This window comes from Cyclopterus lumpus, chromosome 24, assembly GCF_009769545.1.
Source record: "Cyclopterus lumpus isolate fCycLum1 chromosome 24, fCycLum1.pri, whole genome shotgun sequence".
NCBI classification, from domain to species: domain Eukaryota; kingdom Metazoa; phylum Chordata; class Actinopteri; order Perciformes; family Cyclopteridae; genus Cyclopterus; species Cyclopterus lumpus.
This window is the reverse complement of record NC_046989.1, coordinates 6,767,080-6,782,752: the sequence shown is the minus strand read 5'-3', so window position 1 is coordinate 6,782,752 and position 15,673 is coordinate 6,767,080. Positions and strand designations below refer to the sequence as shown.

At 44.0% G+C, this 15,673-nt stretch overlaps 2 protein-coding genes across 3 annotated transcripts; both read left to right on the top strand.

Annotated features, from left to right (window-relative positions):
* The first annotated feature begins 215 nt into the window (after positions 1-215).
* Positions 216-2,749, top strand: iyd (iodotyrosine deiodinase). The gene is made up of 5 exons (XM_034527273.1): positions 216-540; positions 1,402-1,596; positions 1,670-1,829; positions 2,090-2,246; positions 2,416-2,749. The coding sequence occupies exons 1-5, from the start codon at positions 339-341 to the stop codon at positions 2,596-2,598; spliced, it is 897 nt and encodes a 298-aa protein (XP_034383164.1). The 5' UTR covers positions 216-338; the 3' UTR covers positions 2,599-2,749.
* Positions 2,750-4,108: 1,359 nt separating this feature from the next.
* sec63 (SEC63 homolog, protein translocation regulator) lies at positions 4,109-15,640 on the top strand. 2 transcript variants are annotated; one of them, XM_034527272.1, is made up of 20 exons: positions 4,109-4,409; positions 5,327-5,426; positions 6,725-6,839; positions 7,094-7,206; positions 7,586-7,647; positions 8,311-8,369; positions 8,511-8,561; positions 8,668-8,776; positions 9,142-9,236; positions 9,396-9,528; positions 10,151-10,243; positions 10,421-10,566; positions 10,687-10,834; positions 11,111-11,193; positions 11,378-11,446; positions 11,589-11,741; positions 11,852-12,115; positions 12,377-12,577; positions 14,012-14,116; positions 14,784-15,639. In XM_034527272.1, exons 1-20 carry the CDS (start codon positions 4,286-4,288, stop codon positions 14,919-14,921), a joined length of 2,361 nt encoding a protein of 786 aa, XP_034383163.1. In that variant the 5' UTR covers positions 4,109-4,285; the 3' UTR covers positions 14,922-15,639. The 2 variants fall into 2 exon arrangements, with proteins under 2 accessions (XP_034383163.1, XP_034383162.1); XM_034527271.1 differs by having other exon boundaries at positions 4,133-4,409; positions 11,586-11,741; positions 14,784-15,640.
* The last annotated feature ends 33 nt before the right edge of the window (positions 15,641-15,673 follow it).

Genomic DNA, 15,673 nt, shown 5'->3' with positions numbered 1-15,673 from the left:
CATGCATCCATTATCAGCCAGCTATTATATTTTTTAATCGCCCTGCTGGGTCGGCTGCCAGCGCAACCCGACACATTAAATAATACAATTTTTTACAATAATTATAAATGGCACATGGCTCCCTTTCAGAGGTATACACAGTATTCAGTAATCTAAATGTGAACTTTAGACACAGGAAGAGGTGGTGGTTTTTCTAAGAGCGGTAGCCCGTCACAGTTGAGCAGAGCTTCTAGTTAAAGGGGCCTTTCCTGCTCTGACTCATCATAAAAAACTATTGAACAAAACATATAAGAGGAAACATTAATAAGGGGTTCTGAAGATCGGGTTCGCATTCGGTCATGGCTCTTCTGTCGGTGCTCACGCCTTTCCTGGCGGTGGTGCTGTGCCTCGTGATCGGCTTCATGCTGGTGAGGTCACGGGAGACAGAGACCACTTCCCCGACCTCCTCTGGAGAGACTGCGGGGGCACCCAAAGCGGACTCTAGACCGTGGGTGGACCAGGACCTCCAGGACGATACAGAAGACAAAGGAAATGAGGACGGTAAGAGAATAAACACACTTTTATAAGTCTAAGTAGGCCACAGTCAATATCTGTCAACACAATATATACATATTGAACAATGTGAAAACCCTTTATTAAAAAGTGGGCTAAATGTATGCTGTTTTGACTTAATCACAATGCTCTAATCAATAATGGCATGCAGCCTTTATGGAGATAATAGAGAGAGTGACCTTTCTACATTTCAATTTAAAACCGTACAATTTATAAAAGACTGCACAACATGAATGTATTGAACACAAAATGTTCACATTTTATGAAATGTTTTACCTTGTAACTTATGAGACATGAGCGGTGGACAGTAAATACAGTAAGTGCACTGTTTGGGCTATCTTTTGGGCTTTTTACTCCACTACATCCACTATTTGATGAATTCAATTGATATGTAAATTAATATATTAAACCTTAAACTTTATTCCTCTCGGAAATTCGCTAACTAAGCTCGTAACATGAAAGTGATTATATATCCAATAATTATAATCCAATACTATAATTAAAGTAGTCTAAAGTGGGTTATTCTGCATAATGACAAGTTTTACTTTTGGTATTTTAATTATTTTTGATGGAGGAGTATTAATTGAGAATCGTATTCCTAAGCTGTATTGCTACTTTTACTAAGGCAACATATTTGACTATTTTCCCGAGTGGACATTATCAACATTATGCTCACGTGTTCGTCATATGAATAAAAAATGGTTTCTGATGAATTATTAAATTAGTTTTAAAGATGACTTGAACTTTCCAAGAGTATTGATTAGACCAATGCCCTTATTGGCATCTAACAAGGAATTCCATTAGCAAAGCTGCTCAATGTTCCTGCGTTTGTGCCTCTCATTCTTTCAGAGGACGATGATCTGGTGGACAATGAGGAGGAAGACCATCCACAGGTGCCCTACTCCGCATCAGGTTACCCGGAGGAGACGATGCTGGAGAGATCCAAGGATTTTTACACTCTGATGAACCAGCGGAGGACTGTCCGATTCATCAGTCCAGAGCTGGTCCCACGAGAAGTCATCAACAACGCCATCCTCACTGCAGGCACGTGCAGATCTAAAAATCCACAATGAACCCCCCCAAAAAAAATATTAAAAAACCTCCTTTTTTGGGACAGGTACGGCCCCTAGTGGAGCCCACACAGAGCCCTGGACTTTTGTGGTGGTGTCAGACCCAGAGACAAAGCACCAGATCAGACAGATCGTGGAAAAAGAAGAGGAGGTCAACTACCTTCAGAGGATGGGGGTCAAGTGGGTCGAGGATTTGACCAAATTTAGGTGAGAACTACTTACTCCACAATGACACATTTATATTAATATATTTGTACTAGAACTGTAACCATACTGCGCTGATAGAATTCAATCCCCATCCCCTTATCCTAAATCTTAGCCTGACTTACAGAATGGTTATCAGTCATCATGGAACCAATATACGCTATAATTTTCTTATTTGTTATACGGCCATGATCACATGGTGTGGAACACAAACCGAACATACAATAATAACAAAATGACACACATCTTCCTTCCTCATGCAGGACAAACTGGATCAAGGAGTACTTGGATGTTGCGCCGTATCTAATCCTCGTCTTCAAACAGATCCACGGGATCCTACCAAATGGCAAGAAATTGACACATTACTACAATGAAATCAGTGTCTCCATATCGTGCGGCATCCTGTTGGCTGCTTTACAGGTAAGGAAAAAAACATCACCCTTTGAAATATAAATCAGCCAATTCCTATTGTGTCTTTGTCAAAAATGCCATTCAAACAAGTATATGGAACTAGTATGGATCCTCTTGAAGATGCATGCATGGTTACCGATAAATGAACATCTGTTCTCTCTGTGCATATTCTAATCAGAACGTGGGTCTCGTCACCGTCACATCGACGCCCCTAAACTGTGGCCCCCAACTGCGGCTCCTCCTCAAACGTCCGGCCAATGAGAAGCTGTTGATGTTACTTCCTGTCGGTTACCCTGCTTGTGACGCCACGGTGCCGCAATTGAAACGCAAGCCTCTGTATGATATTATGGTGCACATATAAAAGAATCAGTATGTGGAGAAAATGTTTTTTTTTTTCTTTGCCCGCAGCAAAGAAATTAACAAAATATATACCTAATGTGATTTGAAATCTTAAGAATTTAAATAATAAAGGAAATTAAAATGCAAAGTGTATGTATCCAAGTGTATATAAAATATATAAAGTGAAGCGGTGCAAGGGTTATTGATATTTTTCAATTTGAGGAGGATCTGGCCAGAGGTGATTTATTGTACAGTTTTATTGCAGTGGGCAGGAATGTTCTCTCCTGTATCTGGAATGTTCGCCTGTATTAGGAATGTTCTCCTGTACCAGGAATGTTCTCCTGTATCTGTCCTTGTGACAGTGGAGCTGAAGCAGTCTGTTGGAGAACGTGCTCCGCTGTACCTGCAGTAGGTGGTGGAGAGGCTGGTCCGGGTTATCCAATATGGACAATTATTTCTTCAGTGTCCTCCTCTCCACCACCTGTTCCGGATAGTCCTGCTTGCAGCCAATGATGGAGCCGACCTTCCTCACCTCAGGCTCCAATGCTGCTCCCCCAGCATACTACGGAGAAGTACAGAGCACTGGTCCAACAGACTGGTAGAACATCTCCAGCATCTTGCTGCACACATCGAAGGATCGAAGTTTCCTCAAGAAAAAGAGTCGACTCCTCCCCTTCTTGTACACAGCGTTGATGTTGGCCTTCCAGTCCAATCTGTTGTTAATGGAAACACCCAGGAACCTGTACTCCTCCACCATGTCCACATCCTCCTCCACCATGTCCACATCCTCCTCCACCATGTCCACATCCTTCTCCACCATGTCCACATCCTCTCCCAGAACTCTCAGCGGTTGTGGAGCCGTCATCTTCCTCCTGAAGTCCACCACCATTTCTCCGGTCTTGGCCACGTTCAGAAGCAGGTGATTTCTGCCTGCCCACTATACAAAGTCCTCCACTACTGCCCTGTACTCCACCTCCCGTCCCTCCTTAATACACCCAACCACTGCAGAGTCATCATTACATTACAAACAAACACAAGGTCAACTGAGCTCTTAACAAACTGAGATATAAATGGTTTCCAGCAGTGCTGCCAAGATTAAAGTACAATCTGTTTTCAGTTGTTTGTTTGGGGTTGCTTGTGTACTTTGTGTTTGTAACTATAATTGAGCTAAAATGTAATGTCCTTTCGCATTAAATAAAGAGTTTGAGTAAAGTTGTTGTCTCATAATAATGACCAGAGTACTTTGAAAAACATTGAAAAAGCTATTACATCTTTATTATGTTTGTGCATATTCAATATTATTCTGCAAAATCATGACCTAGAAGCAAACAACCCAACACTAACATAACATTACAGTCCATCTCTTTACACCCAAGAATGATTGAACAAGGTGTTCATCAAGTATATGTTTTGTCTTATCGTCGTATATATTCGACTGCTTTGATCGAGCTGAAAAAGCCATTGCGTTGCAATTCACACTTTAAACCGCTAGGGGCCAGTAGCACCACGGGAAAAGCGCTGAATCGCCCAGCGAACAAGAAGAAGAAGAAGGGTAACATTGCGCATGCGTACACCACGTACACCGATGATCGGAGCTGTCTCGGCTGGATGCTAGCTGGCTAGCTAACGGTCTGTCAAGTCGCACACATTGGGCTAGAAGGGGAAAGCGCAGCGGTGGAGAAGAAGGGCGACTTGAGCGCCGCGACGAAATGGCCGGCCAACAGTTCCAGTACGACGACAGCGGCAACACCTTTTTCTATTTCCTCACGTCCTTCGTCGGACTCATTGTGGTCCCGGCTACATATTACCTCTGGCCCCGGGATCAGAATGCTGGTAAGGCCCGATGTCTAGCTCGGCGCTAACTCAGCGAGCTAACTCTAGAGCAGAGCTGGTGTAACGTGAAGTGTTGTCCCGTAACGTTTAAAGAATCGCTAGTTGTCACTTCTGTTAATCTGGGGAGCTTCCTGCTTGACGCGGAAAGGCTGTGCGACTTAACCCGGCGTTACTTTTAACTTGTAAGCGTGTAAAGCTAGCAGACGTTGCAAAGATGATGCCCACGTCTCTCCCACTGTTCAGAGATAGACTACAAGTGGTAACGCAGGTAGTTAAACCACCAGCTTTAACGTTTCTCTTCACGTCAAATAAACGTAATGTTCGCCTTCTTCGACGGGTTAAAAAAAATTAGTTTACGGTCCGGCGAGTTAAGCCAGAGCTTAAAACAATCAAAAGCCAGCGTCACTCTCCGCAGCTCTGGTGCTTGTGGCTTTATTGACCTTATCCCGATGCGGTCTTATCGCAGCGGCCTCACAGCTATCTGTTTGTCAACAACGGAGCCTATCTAACGTGGCTTATGTAACAAATGCAAGCACACTTTACTCTGCTGCTTTGCTGGGAATAGTTGAATGACAAGTCGCCAAAGAGTGGAGTTTTTTTTTAAAGATGTTGTTGACGGTTCAGGGTAATTTGATTATCAGATTTAAATATTGCATTGTAAATTAGGTTATCCCAGTTAACACCACGGCGTTAACGGGTAAGAAATTAATACACATGAATTAATTCACATTTCTGAACTTATTTCAAGCTGAATGAAGAAGAGGTATGCCTCTCCCTGCATAGCTAACATATCCACATTAATGATATTTTCTCAGTGATTATGTCTTTTTAGATTGTTAACTTAAAGCACCAGTAATGTGGGTATGATGGTGTGAGTATGTCGGTAATCTCTCTCTCTCTTGTCATCCTCTTTCCAGAACAACTGCGTCTGAAGAGCCTGCGGAGGGTGCATGGCAGGTGTCTGTGGTACCGGCTCAGGCTGATGAAGTCACAGCAGAGCATCGTCCCAACATTAAAGTGAGTCCCATTACTTGCGTTTATATTTTTTCTTTCTGGAAATAAAAATGATGTGTTTGCTCGAGATGACTCGAGTTGGTTAGTCTTTTGAATCATTCGCTTTTGGTAGTTATTTATGGCACTATGTTACGTGTTACACCTTACCCAAGTGCAGCTTCAGACTCATTTAAATGTCCTGACATATGATTGATTGGCCATAATTAGCTTGGCATGTTAATAGCTACGAGGTTTGCTCCCTTCTCCTTTTTGTTATCAAATGACACATCACCTCTGTTTGGGAGGGACCCGGTCTGAGCTGTTTGCATGTAGAAAGCTCACTCTTCCTTCTATCTGGAGATGTTCCTGATATCGTACTGGTTGACTCAGTGTGTGTCTGCAGCTGGACAAAGATCTTGTTACTGTTGTGTGAAGAGGCAAAGGCCACGCTGTCCACTGCGTAGGCAGACTCGAGCTTAGACGTGCGTGTGGAGATGCTTGTGTTTGGTAATGTTTGGTACAAGTTTGGCTTATGTCAACTTTCATGCGTATACCTCTAAGTGACGTGTGCCGTCAGTGTAAACACAGCGCTGCGTGTGTGCGTGTGCGTGTGCGTGTGCGTGTGCGTGTGCGTGTGCGTGTGCGTGTGTGTGTGTGTGTGTGTGTGTGTGAATCCAAAACAAGACTTCTGTGTTTCTAATGTGTGTGTGTATGGGCTCATAGGGGTCTCAGTGTGTGTGTGTGCGCGTGCGTGCGTTTTAATGGAAAGATGGGTTCTCAAGTGAGGTTCAGCATCTCACTGTTTTTCTGTGACTGGAGCTGTTTGAAGTGTCCAGCCCGTATATAAGTGGTAATCTCAGTATCTGTTTTCCCCATCACAACTATCTCATAATGATGGTGTTTATTATAGGAATCCATCATGTATTCTTTCTGTTTGAGACACCGAGACAACTCAGGCAAGTGAGCGGTTGTCATGGCAACAGATGCTGCAGAGTAGGCCATAGGGTTTTGCCATTGTCATGGAAACAAGTTCAACTTCAATGCATAAGCAAACAACAACAACAATGTCCGAACATGTCCTGCTTGTACGCAGTGGATTCTGTAGTCTTGTAAATGACCTAATGGTCGTTGCTTTATACCCTAAAAGCTGGATGACATTGCAGATTGCTTCTGCACCCTGTCTGAACTCCAAACAGTTCTTAGAATTGTGAGCCACGGCGTGGCAGTGACTCAGAAAAAAAACAACGAGACGGGCCTGATGTTTTCTCCAGAGAGCACAGACGTGTGACATACTTTTCCTGTTTGTGTGTTGCCGTTTTCAGGAAAGCAGCCTTGTTGTTTGGCTGGGCTGTGTTCCTGCTGCTAGCCTACAAGGTGTCCAAGCTGGACAGGGAGTACCAGGAGTATAACCCATATGAAGTCCTCAACTTGGACCCGGTAAACACACATACATACATACAGACATACACACGCACACAAAACATAAAGTCTGCTGTATTCTACAAAGCCTCTAAAGTCCCCGAAGACACGTTTTATCTCGTGTGCACAAGATATTAGATCCATAACTTCTGAAGATAAAACGCAAGATAAAAATACCATCTTTCATCCCTTTTGAGATTCCACTGTGTTATTTCTGTTACTTACACTATATGTGGTGTGGAAATGAATTGTAAGTGTAATTCTGTCCCCAGGGCGCATCGCTGTCAGAAATCAAGAAGCAATACCGTGTGCTGTCGCTCAAGTACCATCCGGACAAAGGTGGTGATGAGTCCACGTTCATGAGAATTGCCAAAGCCTATGCTGCGTAAGTGTCCTTCAGGTCTCGACTTTGTAAGCCAGACAGCAAGACGACATCTGCATTCAGTTTTTATTTAATCTTTATTTAATCTGGCAGTCACATTGAGATTAAGATGTCTTTTCCAAGAGAGAACAATACATATTCACACGAGTACAATTGGCAACAATACAAACTAATGAACAATGAACAGGAATTATAAACAATTACAAGAATCCTAGTTATGTAGTCACAATATGTCAAGAAGAGGAGAGGTCTAAGGTAATTTGAAAGAGTTGTATCATTACTATTTGTATCATTAATATTTGCACAATCACATGCATATGAATCAATTGAAAGGCCAAAATGTAAAGTTAATTTAATGAATGACTTTAAATTGTTTCCACAGTCTAACCAATGAACAGTCACGACAGAACTGGGAAACATACGGCAACCCGGACGGTCCAGGAGGTGAGTGAAGCTACCTTACGTCCCACACACTCATGTGAGTTGCCACACCTTCTGCGCTCGATCCCAGGGAGTCGGCCTCTTGTGGCCATGAACGTGTTAAACAATGGATGATGAGCTGAAACACGTCAACCCATTTATTTCAGTGGGAGCTGAGCCAGCGATGAAAATGTTTCCCACTTTAACACACACACTTCTACCGTGGCTTTTCATTATGCGTTTTCACTGTGCTGCAATTATTGAATTAAATATTCATGTTGCCCACCTTTCTGTTATACTTAAAGAATGTTCTAGCAGGATTTCCGGTAGTTCAGTACATTAAATAGTCTATATGAATCGAGTATAAGCACATGCTAAAGCCTGTTTTTGTATTCTCCTGTGTGAATTAAATACTTGACAGATGAAGAAAAAAAAAATGTAATTGTTTGGTTAAGAACTTTAGTGCAAGTGGGGAAAAAGAAAGAAAGAAAATAGATATTTCCTTTATAGACAGTTTGTTCATCACATTGAACTAAGTGGTAATGTGAAATATACATACAATATATATTTCACAACAGTGTTTCTGTGGAATTTGAACTAGCGTCTGCTTATTATCAATTTAGATGACGTAACTGTTTGTTCCGATATCTCTGCCATTTTGCCTCTTATGTCTGTCTCTTTTTCTAGCAACCAGCTTTGGTATTGCCCTGCCGGCCTGGATTGTTGACCAGAAGAATTCAATGCTGGTATATGTTCATTGATTATGTCAATGTAATTTTAACTGATAAACCTAACTTGATTTGCTTGAAATATTCTGTATTATACGAGCAGAGAGCCAATGTCATCAATAACTCAAAGAGTGTATTATATTTTGCCGCCTTCTGTAGGTGCTGTTGGTATATGGACTCGCCTTTATGGTCATCCTTCCTGTGGTTGTGGTGAGTCCTGTTCAATAGAGTGTTTGCCCGCTCTTCTTTTTGAGTTTCCTTATTTCTCACCTTTTCTTTATATTCCTTTTTTTTCTTTTGTCCATCCATATCGTAGGGCACATGGTGGTACCGCTCCATCCGATACAGCGGAGACCAGATTCTCATCAACACCACGCAGCTCTTCATGCATTTCATGTACAAGACGCCCAACATGAACATGAAGCGTGAGTCTCCCGTCTTCTCATAATGTACAACAAGACTTATTATCTTGGCCAACTCCGTTTTTAGAACGGTACTGAATTATGACAACATTTTTGTCACCGTTCTCACATGTACAATTGTATCCTCATAATAGAACATTTGAATATTAGCTAATGGTTTGGCCGATTTCAAACCATCATGCCATTTACGTGTGTAAATTTGACCTGCAAAAAATATGCTATATATGAGATTGATTGGCTGGTCACTGGCCATCGGCGGTCAGCCGACGGCCAGCAGGTTTCGGTTCATCAGACTGTGTCCTGTCATCTTATTTTAATTGTCTTTTTTTTTTTTACTCATTCTGATTTTCCCACATTCTTCCTTCCAGGTTTGGCGATGGTATTGACAGCAGCGTTTGAGTTTGACCCTCGCAGCAATAAAGACGCCACCATACGACCAACAGACAACATCGAAGTGCCACAGGTAATACCAAAGATCAGTGCTTACGCATACGTGATGTCTGTGTGAACAACTTCATCGGGCATGCAAAGATTTGCATCTGTGTGAGGAGTTCATAGGTAGACTCTATAAGAAGGGCAGAGTATGTGTGTCAGAAACAACCTCTCCTTGTCTGTCCTGCAGTTGATCCGCGAGTTGGGGAATATCAATGTGAAGAAGAAGGAGCCTCCATTCTGCTATCCTTACAGTTTGAAGGCCAGGGTCTTGGTGCTTGCCCACCTGGCACGCATGGACGTGTCGGAGGAGTTGGAGGAAGGTAAGACACTTCAATGTGTAACGTTGTCCGTGTTGAATAATCAAGAAAATGATGAGGTATTGAAATTACTGTTCTAAAAAGCAAATTACTGTTCTAAAAGCGACTCTTAAGAGGGCCATGTCTGTTGAAACACTGCCATGTCTCACATGGTTACGAAACAACCCAGTGAGTTAGCTTACACAGCTCCAGGTCAGCCTTTTCCAAAGCAACTGGTTTGTTATTGGACCAAAAAAGGGCGATTTTAAAAACAATCGCACAAGCTGTTTGGAGTTGGGAAGTCCCAATATTTCCTCATGAATACACAACCCTACTACCCTGGTTGTATGTTTACACTCCTACACAGAGGTGACGTTACATATTCAAAAAGGACAAGCAGTAGTTTCAGTAGGTTTTCCAGCTGTTTGTGAACCGTAAAGAACACGGTCTTGGCAAGCTGTGTTGTCTTGTAGAGCTGCAGAAGTTGTTATAGGTATGAAGGGAGCACACACGTGAGACTCTGTTGCATGTTATCCAGAACATTTGTGCGGGACAATACGCCTTATCTGCATAACACCGCTAACCTTTTCAAAAATATTCCCGATAAAATGACACAATGAATGATATTTGTATATTTCGGTTTCAGATCAGAGGTTTGTGGTGAGGAAGAGTCCAGCTCTCCTGCAGGAGATGATCAACGTGGGCTGTCAGCTTACTATGATGGCCAACAGCAGAGGAGGTACACACACACACACACACACACACACACACACACACACACACACACACACACACACACACACACACACACACAAAGTCCAAATTTAATCGGAGCAGAAGTTATCACTTTGACTAATATTCTCACAAGCCTCAACCCACATAACAACTTCTTTGATAATTTGCCCATTGCCTCCAGGTTTCCATGCTCCTCGACTGGTAACCATAGAGAACTGTATGAAGCTGACCCAAATGATAGTGCAGGGTCTGCAGGAGTCAAAGTCCCCACTGTTGCAGCTGCCCCACTTTGAGGAGGAGCACCTCCGCTACTGCATCTCTAAGAAGGTAACTACAGATTGTCTTTACATGCAGAGAGAGAGAGAGAGAGAGAGAGAGGGAGAGAAAAGATGAACAACGGTTTGGTCGTGCAATGGGTCAAGGTATAATTTGCCGTCTCTTTTCTAGTATAAAGTTCGGAGCCTCCAGGACCTGGTCAGCCTCAAGGACTCTGACAGACGCAGCATGCTGCGTTTCTTGGGGGAGGATAAGTACGATGAGGTCTTGGCTGTGCTGGGCAGCTTCCCTCACATCGCCATGGTCACCAAACTGCAGGGTGAGTCCTATCATTCCCACTTCCAAACAGATTTTGTTTGTCCACCAGCCGACCTGCGTCACGTCCTTGACACGATAACCGATAACGTCACTGAAGTATTAGAGAAAGATGTAGAACATAAGAGTGACAGATCGAAGAAGTAGTGAAATAGTTTTGCACGCAAATGTCCAGTTTCACACTCTTGGATGCAGTTTGAAACGTATTGTAGAACTAAACCCATTTTTCAGTATTGTCAGACGTTTGGTTGTTGAAAGATGTTTTTCTTTGTCTTTGCAGTCCTTGATGATGAAGACAGCAATAACATCACAGCAGGGTCTATTGTTACAGTAACTGTCACCTTAACCAGAAAACGGATGGCGGTAAGGACTTGTCTGCATTTGGTTAAACACTGACATTATCCTGCCTATTAAGGAGTTACTAGAAACCATCTGTGACTAATGGATTTGTTTATGTTGCCTTGGAGATGCATTTCCGTGGATGGCCACCAGAGTGTACCATTGACTGCGTGCATTGTTGAACAGCATGAATGAACTGTGTGTGCAGGAGGTGTTTGAAAAGGAACAGGATTCATCACCGTGTCTAACAGAGGAGGCTGCCACTACAGAGGAAGCGGTAAGGAATAACACTCACACACTCACACACGCTCACACGTCATCTGTGACTCATTTAGACAACACCTTCCCTCTGTTGGCTGTCAGCTTGAACAAATTGTGAAGTGTGCACCTAACCTTTTTTTTCTATATCTGTCAAGCAGGGAGACGCGAGTAAAACCAAAACAAAAGTGTGGCAGAACAAGAGTAAAGCTGCTAAAAAGACACCCAAGTCAAAGAAGAAAAAAATAACCAAGAAGAAGGCCCCTCCTGCACCTGCTAAAACCAAGCAGGCCAATGGCAACGTGGCAGGAAGTGTACGTGTCCAATCACAGCTGAATAGCCTGTATTCATTTTCATATAATTTAATTTTTTTAACCGCTACTGCGTGCATCATATAATCCTGCTTTCAATGTTGATGTCACAGGAAGTCGTAGCAGCAACAGCTTCAGCGTCAGCTGCAGCAGCAGCAACAACAACAACAACAACAACAACAGCAGCAACAACAACAACAACAACAACGACAGCAGCAGTAGTAGTGAAGGAGGAAGAGGAGGAAGCCTCGGACAAGGGCAGCGAGTCGGACGAGGCCGAGGCTGAGGCCAACAAGGACTCTCCCAGCGAGAGAGACGAGGACAGCGACAAGCAGAGCGACACGGAGGTGGACGAGATGGCCGGCGACGATGAAGAGGTCAGAGAACTTTAAAGGGGCATGTATCAGTGTGGCCAGGGTCGAGCATGTAATGAAAATATCTAGTTTTGTGATGCGTGTTTTAGTCCTAATACATTAGATATCTGGAAGCACAAAATTGCAACGCACGGTCCCTGAATATTTCCCTGAAACAATATGACCCCGATATCGTAGTTCAAGCCAATGAATGTAAAGGAAATGAAGCACTGCTCGTACGTGTGCCAAAACCTAATCCGCCACTCTTTTGCACCCGTCCGTCAGGAGTGGGAGGCGTTGCAGCAAAGCATCCAGCGGCGAGAGCGCGCTCTGCTGGAGACCAAGTCAAAGGTGACGCACCCCGTCTACAGCCTCTACTTCCCCGAGGAGAAGCACGAGTGGTGGTGGCTCTACATCGCCGACCGCAGAGATCAGACCCTCGTCTCCATGCCCTACCACGTCTGCACGTTAAAAGACACGGAAGAGGTGGGTTTACCTTTTTTGAGTTTACATAACAAGTATATCAAATGGCATATCTTATTTTCTCAGTAGGGTCATTTTCAAATTCCTTGTTGTTCCAAAAACTGACCAAAACCCAAATATATTCAATGTACGATGATATTAAACGGAGAAAAAGCACAACATCCTCACATTTGAGAAGCTAGAACTAGCAAACATTTGGCATTTGTTCTTGATAAATCACTTAAACATGAATTGATTATTACATTATATTACTATAAAGTTGTGGTTATGTATCTATTATACAAAAATACATCAAGGCTGAATTGTGGCTTATGCTTTAATCCGTCTGGAGTAGACCAGTCTTAATAAGTTAAAGAGTGTGTATGCGTTCTTGTTTCCAGTGCACCGTAGCCCCTCACACGTCCTGTTGCTAGGCAACTCTGTACTTTTGTCGTTATTTCCTCAGTGGAGGGTCTGCAGACGTGCGCGTTTGTTTTGCCCCTCTGATCCCGGCCTTCTCCGGCAACAATGATCATTGACCGCGAGGTCAAAGCCTAATGGGGCGCCTGTGTGAGTCTGCACGACCGGGAATGTAATGGCTCGAAGGGACCCACCCATACCCACCGGCTCCCTGTCTCGCAATCAATTAGTCTGTCACTTGAACAGTTCCTGCTGTTGTTTGTGTCGTGTGGCTGCTTTGGCGCTGGGTGTTTGACGGGCATGTTTCTTTTTGGGGAGGGCAGGAGATCGGCTCGCATCAAACACCACAGGGCTGGTAACTAACGCTGTATTCACGGCTCATTCGCCGCTCACCCGCTGAATAATAATTAGCCTCATTGTGCTGATAATTAGATGTTTCCCATGTGTAATTGCACGGCACAGTAATCACCGCCTGAGGTATTGCCGGTCTGATATTTACAGTTGGACCCCGTCATCGTGTCATATCCATTTTATTCATTCGGCTGAATATCACAAATCCCTCATGTGCCTCAAGGGGCTTTAACTTGCATACAGCGTAGGACAGCCTCCCTGAGATGGTTCGTTTGTGCTGACCCACCGCGCTGCGTCCCTCTGCAGCTCCACGATTGTGCGTCATCATAAGTAATTGACTTTCTAATAAGTTTACCATCTTCCGAGGTGTTTTAAGTGTTTTGTCCTTTTCTGGTTTGCCTCCTTCTGTTGAACCTCCTCAACAGCTGACGACAGTCACCCTGTTTCTTTGTGTGGTGGCTATTTTAGTTTCGACATCAAGAGTAACCATTGATCCCAATGTAGCATCGCCACACGCTTTACTGTAACACTATACTTAGTGCATCGAGCAATCATCATGCCCCCCAGTCACACAGCTATGTGGCTGCACCTGGAGAGTGCTCCTGTGATTAGATTTGACAGCTATGTGTGTGTGTGTGTGTGTGTGTGTGTGTGTGTGTGTGTGTGTGTGTTTTTGTTGTTCCCCAGGTGGAGCTGAAGTTTCCAGCCCCCTCCAAGACGGGCAACTACCAATATTCTATCATCCTTCGCTCTGATTCCTACCTCGGACTGGACCAGATCAGGCCACTCAAGGTGACAATAAAGTTGTGTGTCTGTGTGCGCACTTGTGTGCAGGAAGTCGGCTGAGACAATAGACCCCACCCCCTCACCAAAGCCAAAATGTACCAGCAGCTCGCTGAACAATGGTGTTGATTGCTGCCAAGGTGTTAGGAATAAGGGGAAGCCAAACAGAGCATGAATTGTACTGTTATTTATTCATTAATTCCAATACCTGATAGATATTTAGAGAGAGAGTGCGCTTGTAGTGCGATCAGTCCTGAAATGTACAAGTTTCAGTGATTCTGAGAATGTATCTTAAAAGGCTTTATCTTTTAATGTAATGTGTAAGGTTGGCCACAGTTCATACAGTTAGGTGACTCTACACGGTCTCTGCTGCATATTCAGTTTGCAGTTAAAAATGAGTATTTACCGTCAATCTAATGGACTAAACATCACCACGCAAGACTTTTTTTCATGGTGCATTTATACGCACATACATATGGAGGTAAATGAAGAGGAATATGGACCTTTTTAGATGAGTTTGCTCTGGGTTTGTTTGTAAAAAGTCAAGGTGAACCTGACCAGAACTAAAAGGCAGCAATGTATCAATGATCCATGTGTGATTCTGCTTTGTACCGGTTAACGACACGAGAGTTGTGTGTGCCGCTGTAAATTGACAATAAACCTTGTGCCGTCCTAGCTGGAGGTCCACGAGGCCAAGGCCATGCTGGACAACCACCCACAGTGGGACATCCCCGACACGGAGGAGGAGGATGAGGAGCAGGAGGACAGCGACGGCATTGAGGAGAGCGAGGACGACGAAGAGGACAACGACTGAATGCGAATGCGCGCACACGCTCAGCCCCGCCCCTCCCCTCTCCGATGGACTGGCCACCCACTCACTCCTGACCCCACAGCGGCACCCAAGAGCAGCGTACAAGGAGGGCCCGCCACACACACGCACACGCACGCACACACGCACACACACACACACACACACACACACACACACACAGAGACACACACACACACACACACACACACACACACACAGAATCACCGGGGAGAGTTTATACACACAGAGCCCTCCTTCTTCTCTTCAATTTTATCTTTACATGGACTGTGACCCCGCCCCTCCACTTTCCCCCTTTTCTACAGAGACTTGTTCATTAACTTTCCGTTGCTGGCGGAAGAGAATTCTGTGAATACTTACCCAGGCCCATGTGTGTGTGTGTGTGTGTGTGTGGGTGGGTGGGTGTGCACGTGAGTGTGAGCGGACGGGGTGTGTGTGTGTTTGTATCCTTTTATGTGTTTGTAAAGGTATGAAAGATTGACACACTGTGGACTGGAGGACCTATTATCTGGGCTCTTTTCTTCTTTTCTTGAGGTGGAGTGGGAAATGTACAACAGCTAGTTTGCAAAATTAACAGAAACTCATGACCTCCGTATGGACTTCATGACATCGCTCTCGCTCCTAATTTTTAAAATCACTTGGCACCGATGTTTTCCACATTAATGATACTTTCTATTGTACAATTAAAATCTGCAGAAGTGTGAGCCTTGGCCCTATTTGTCGGGGATCACATCAAC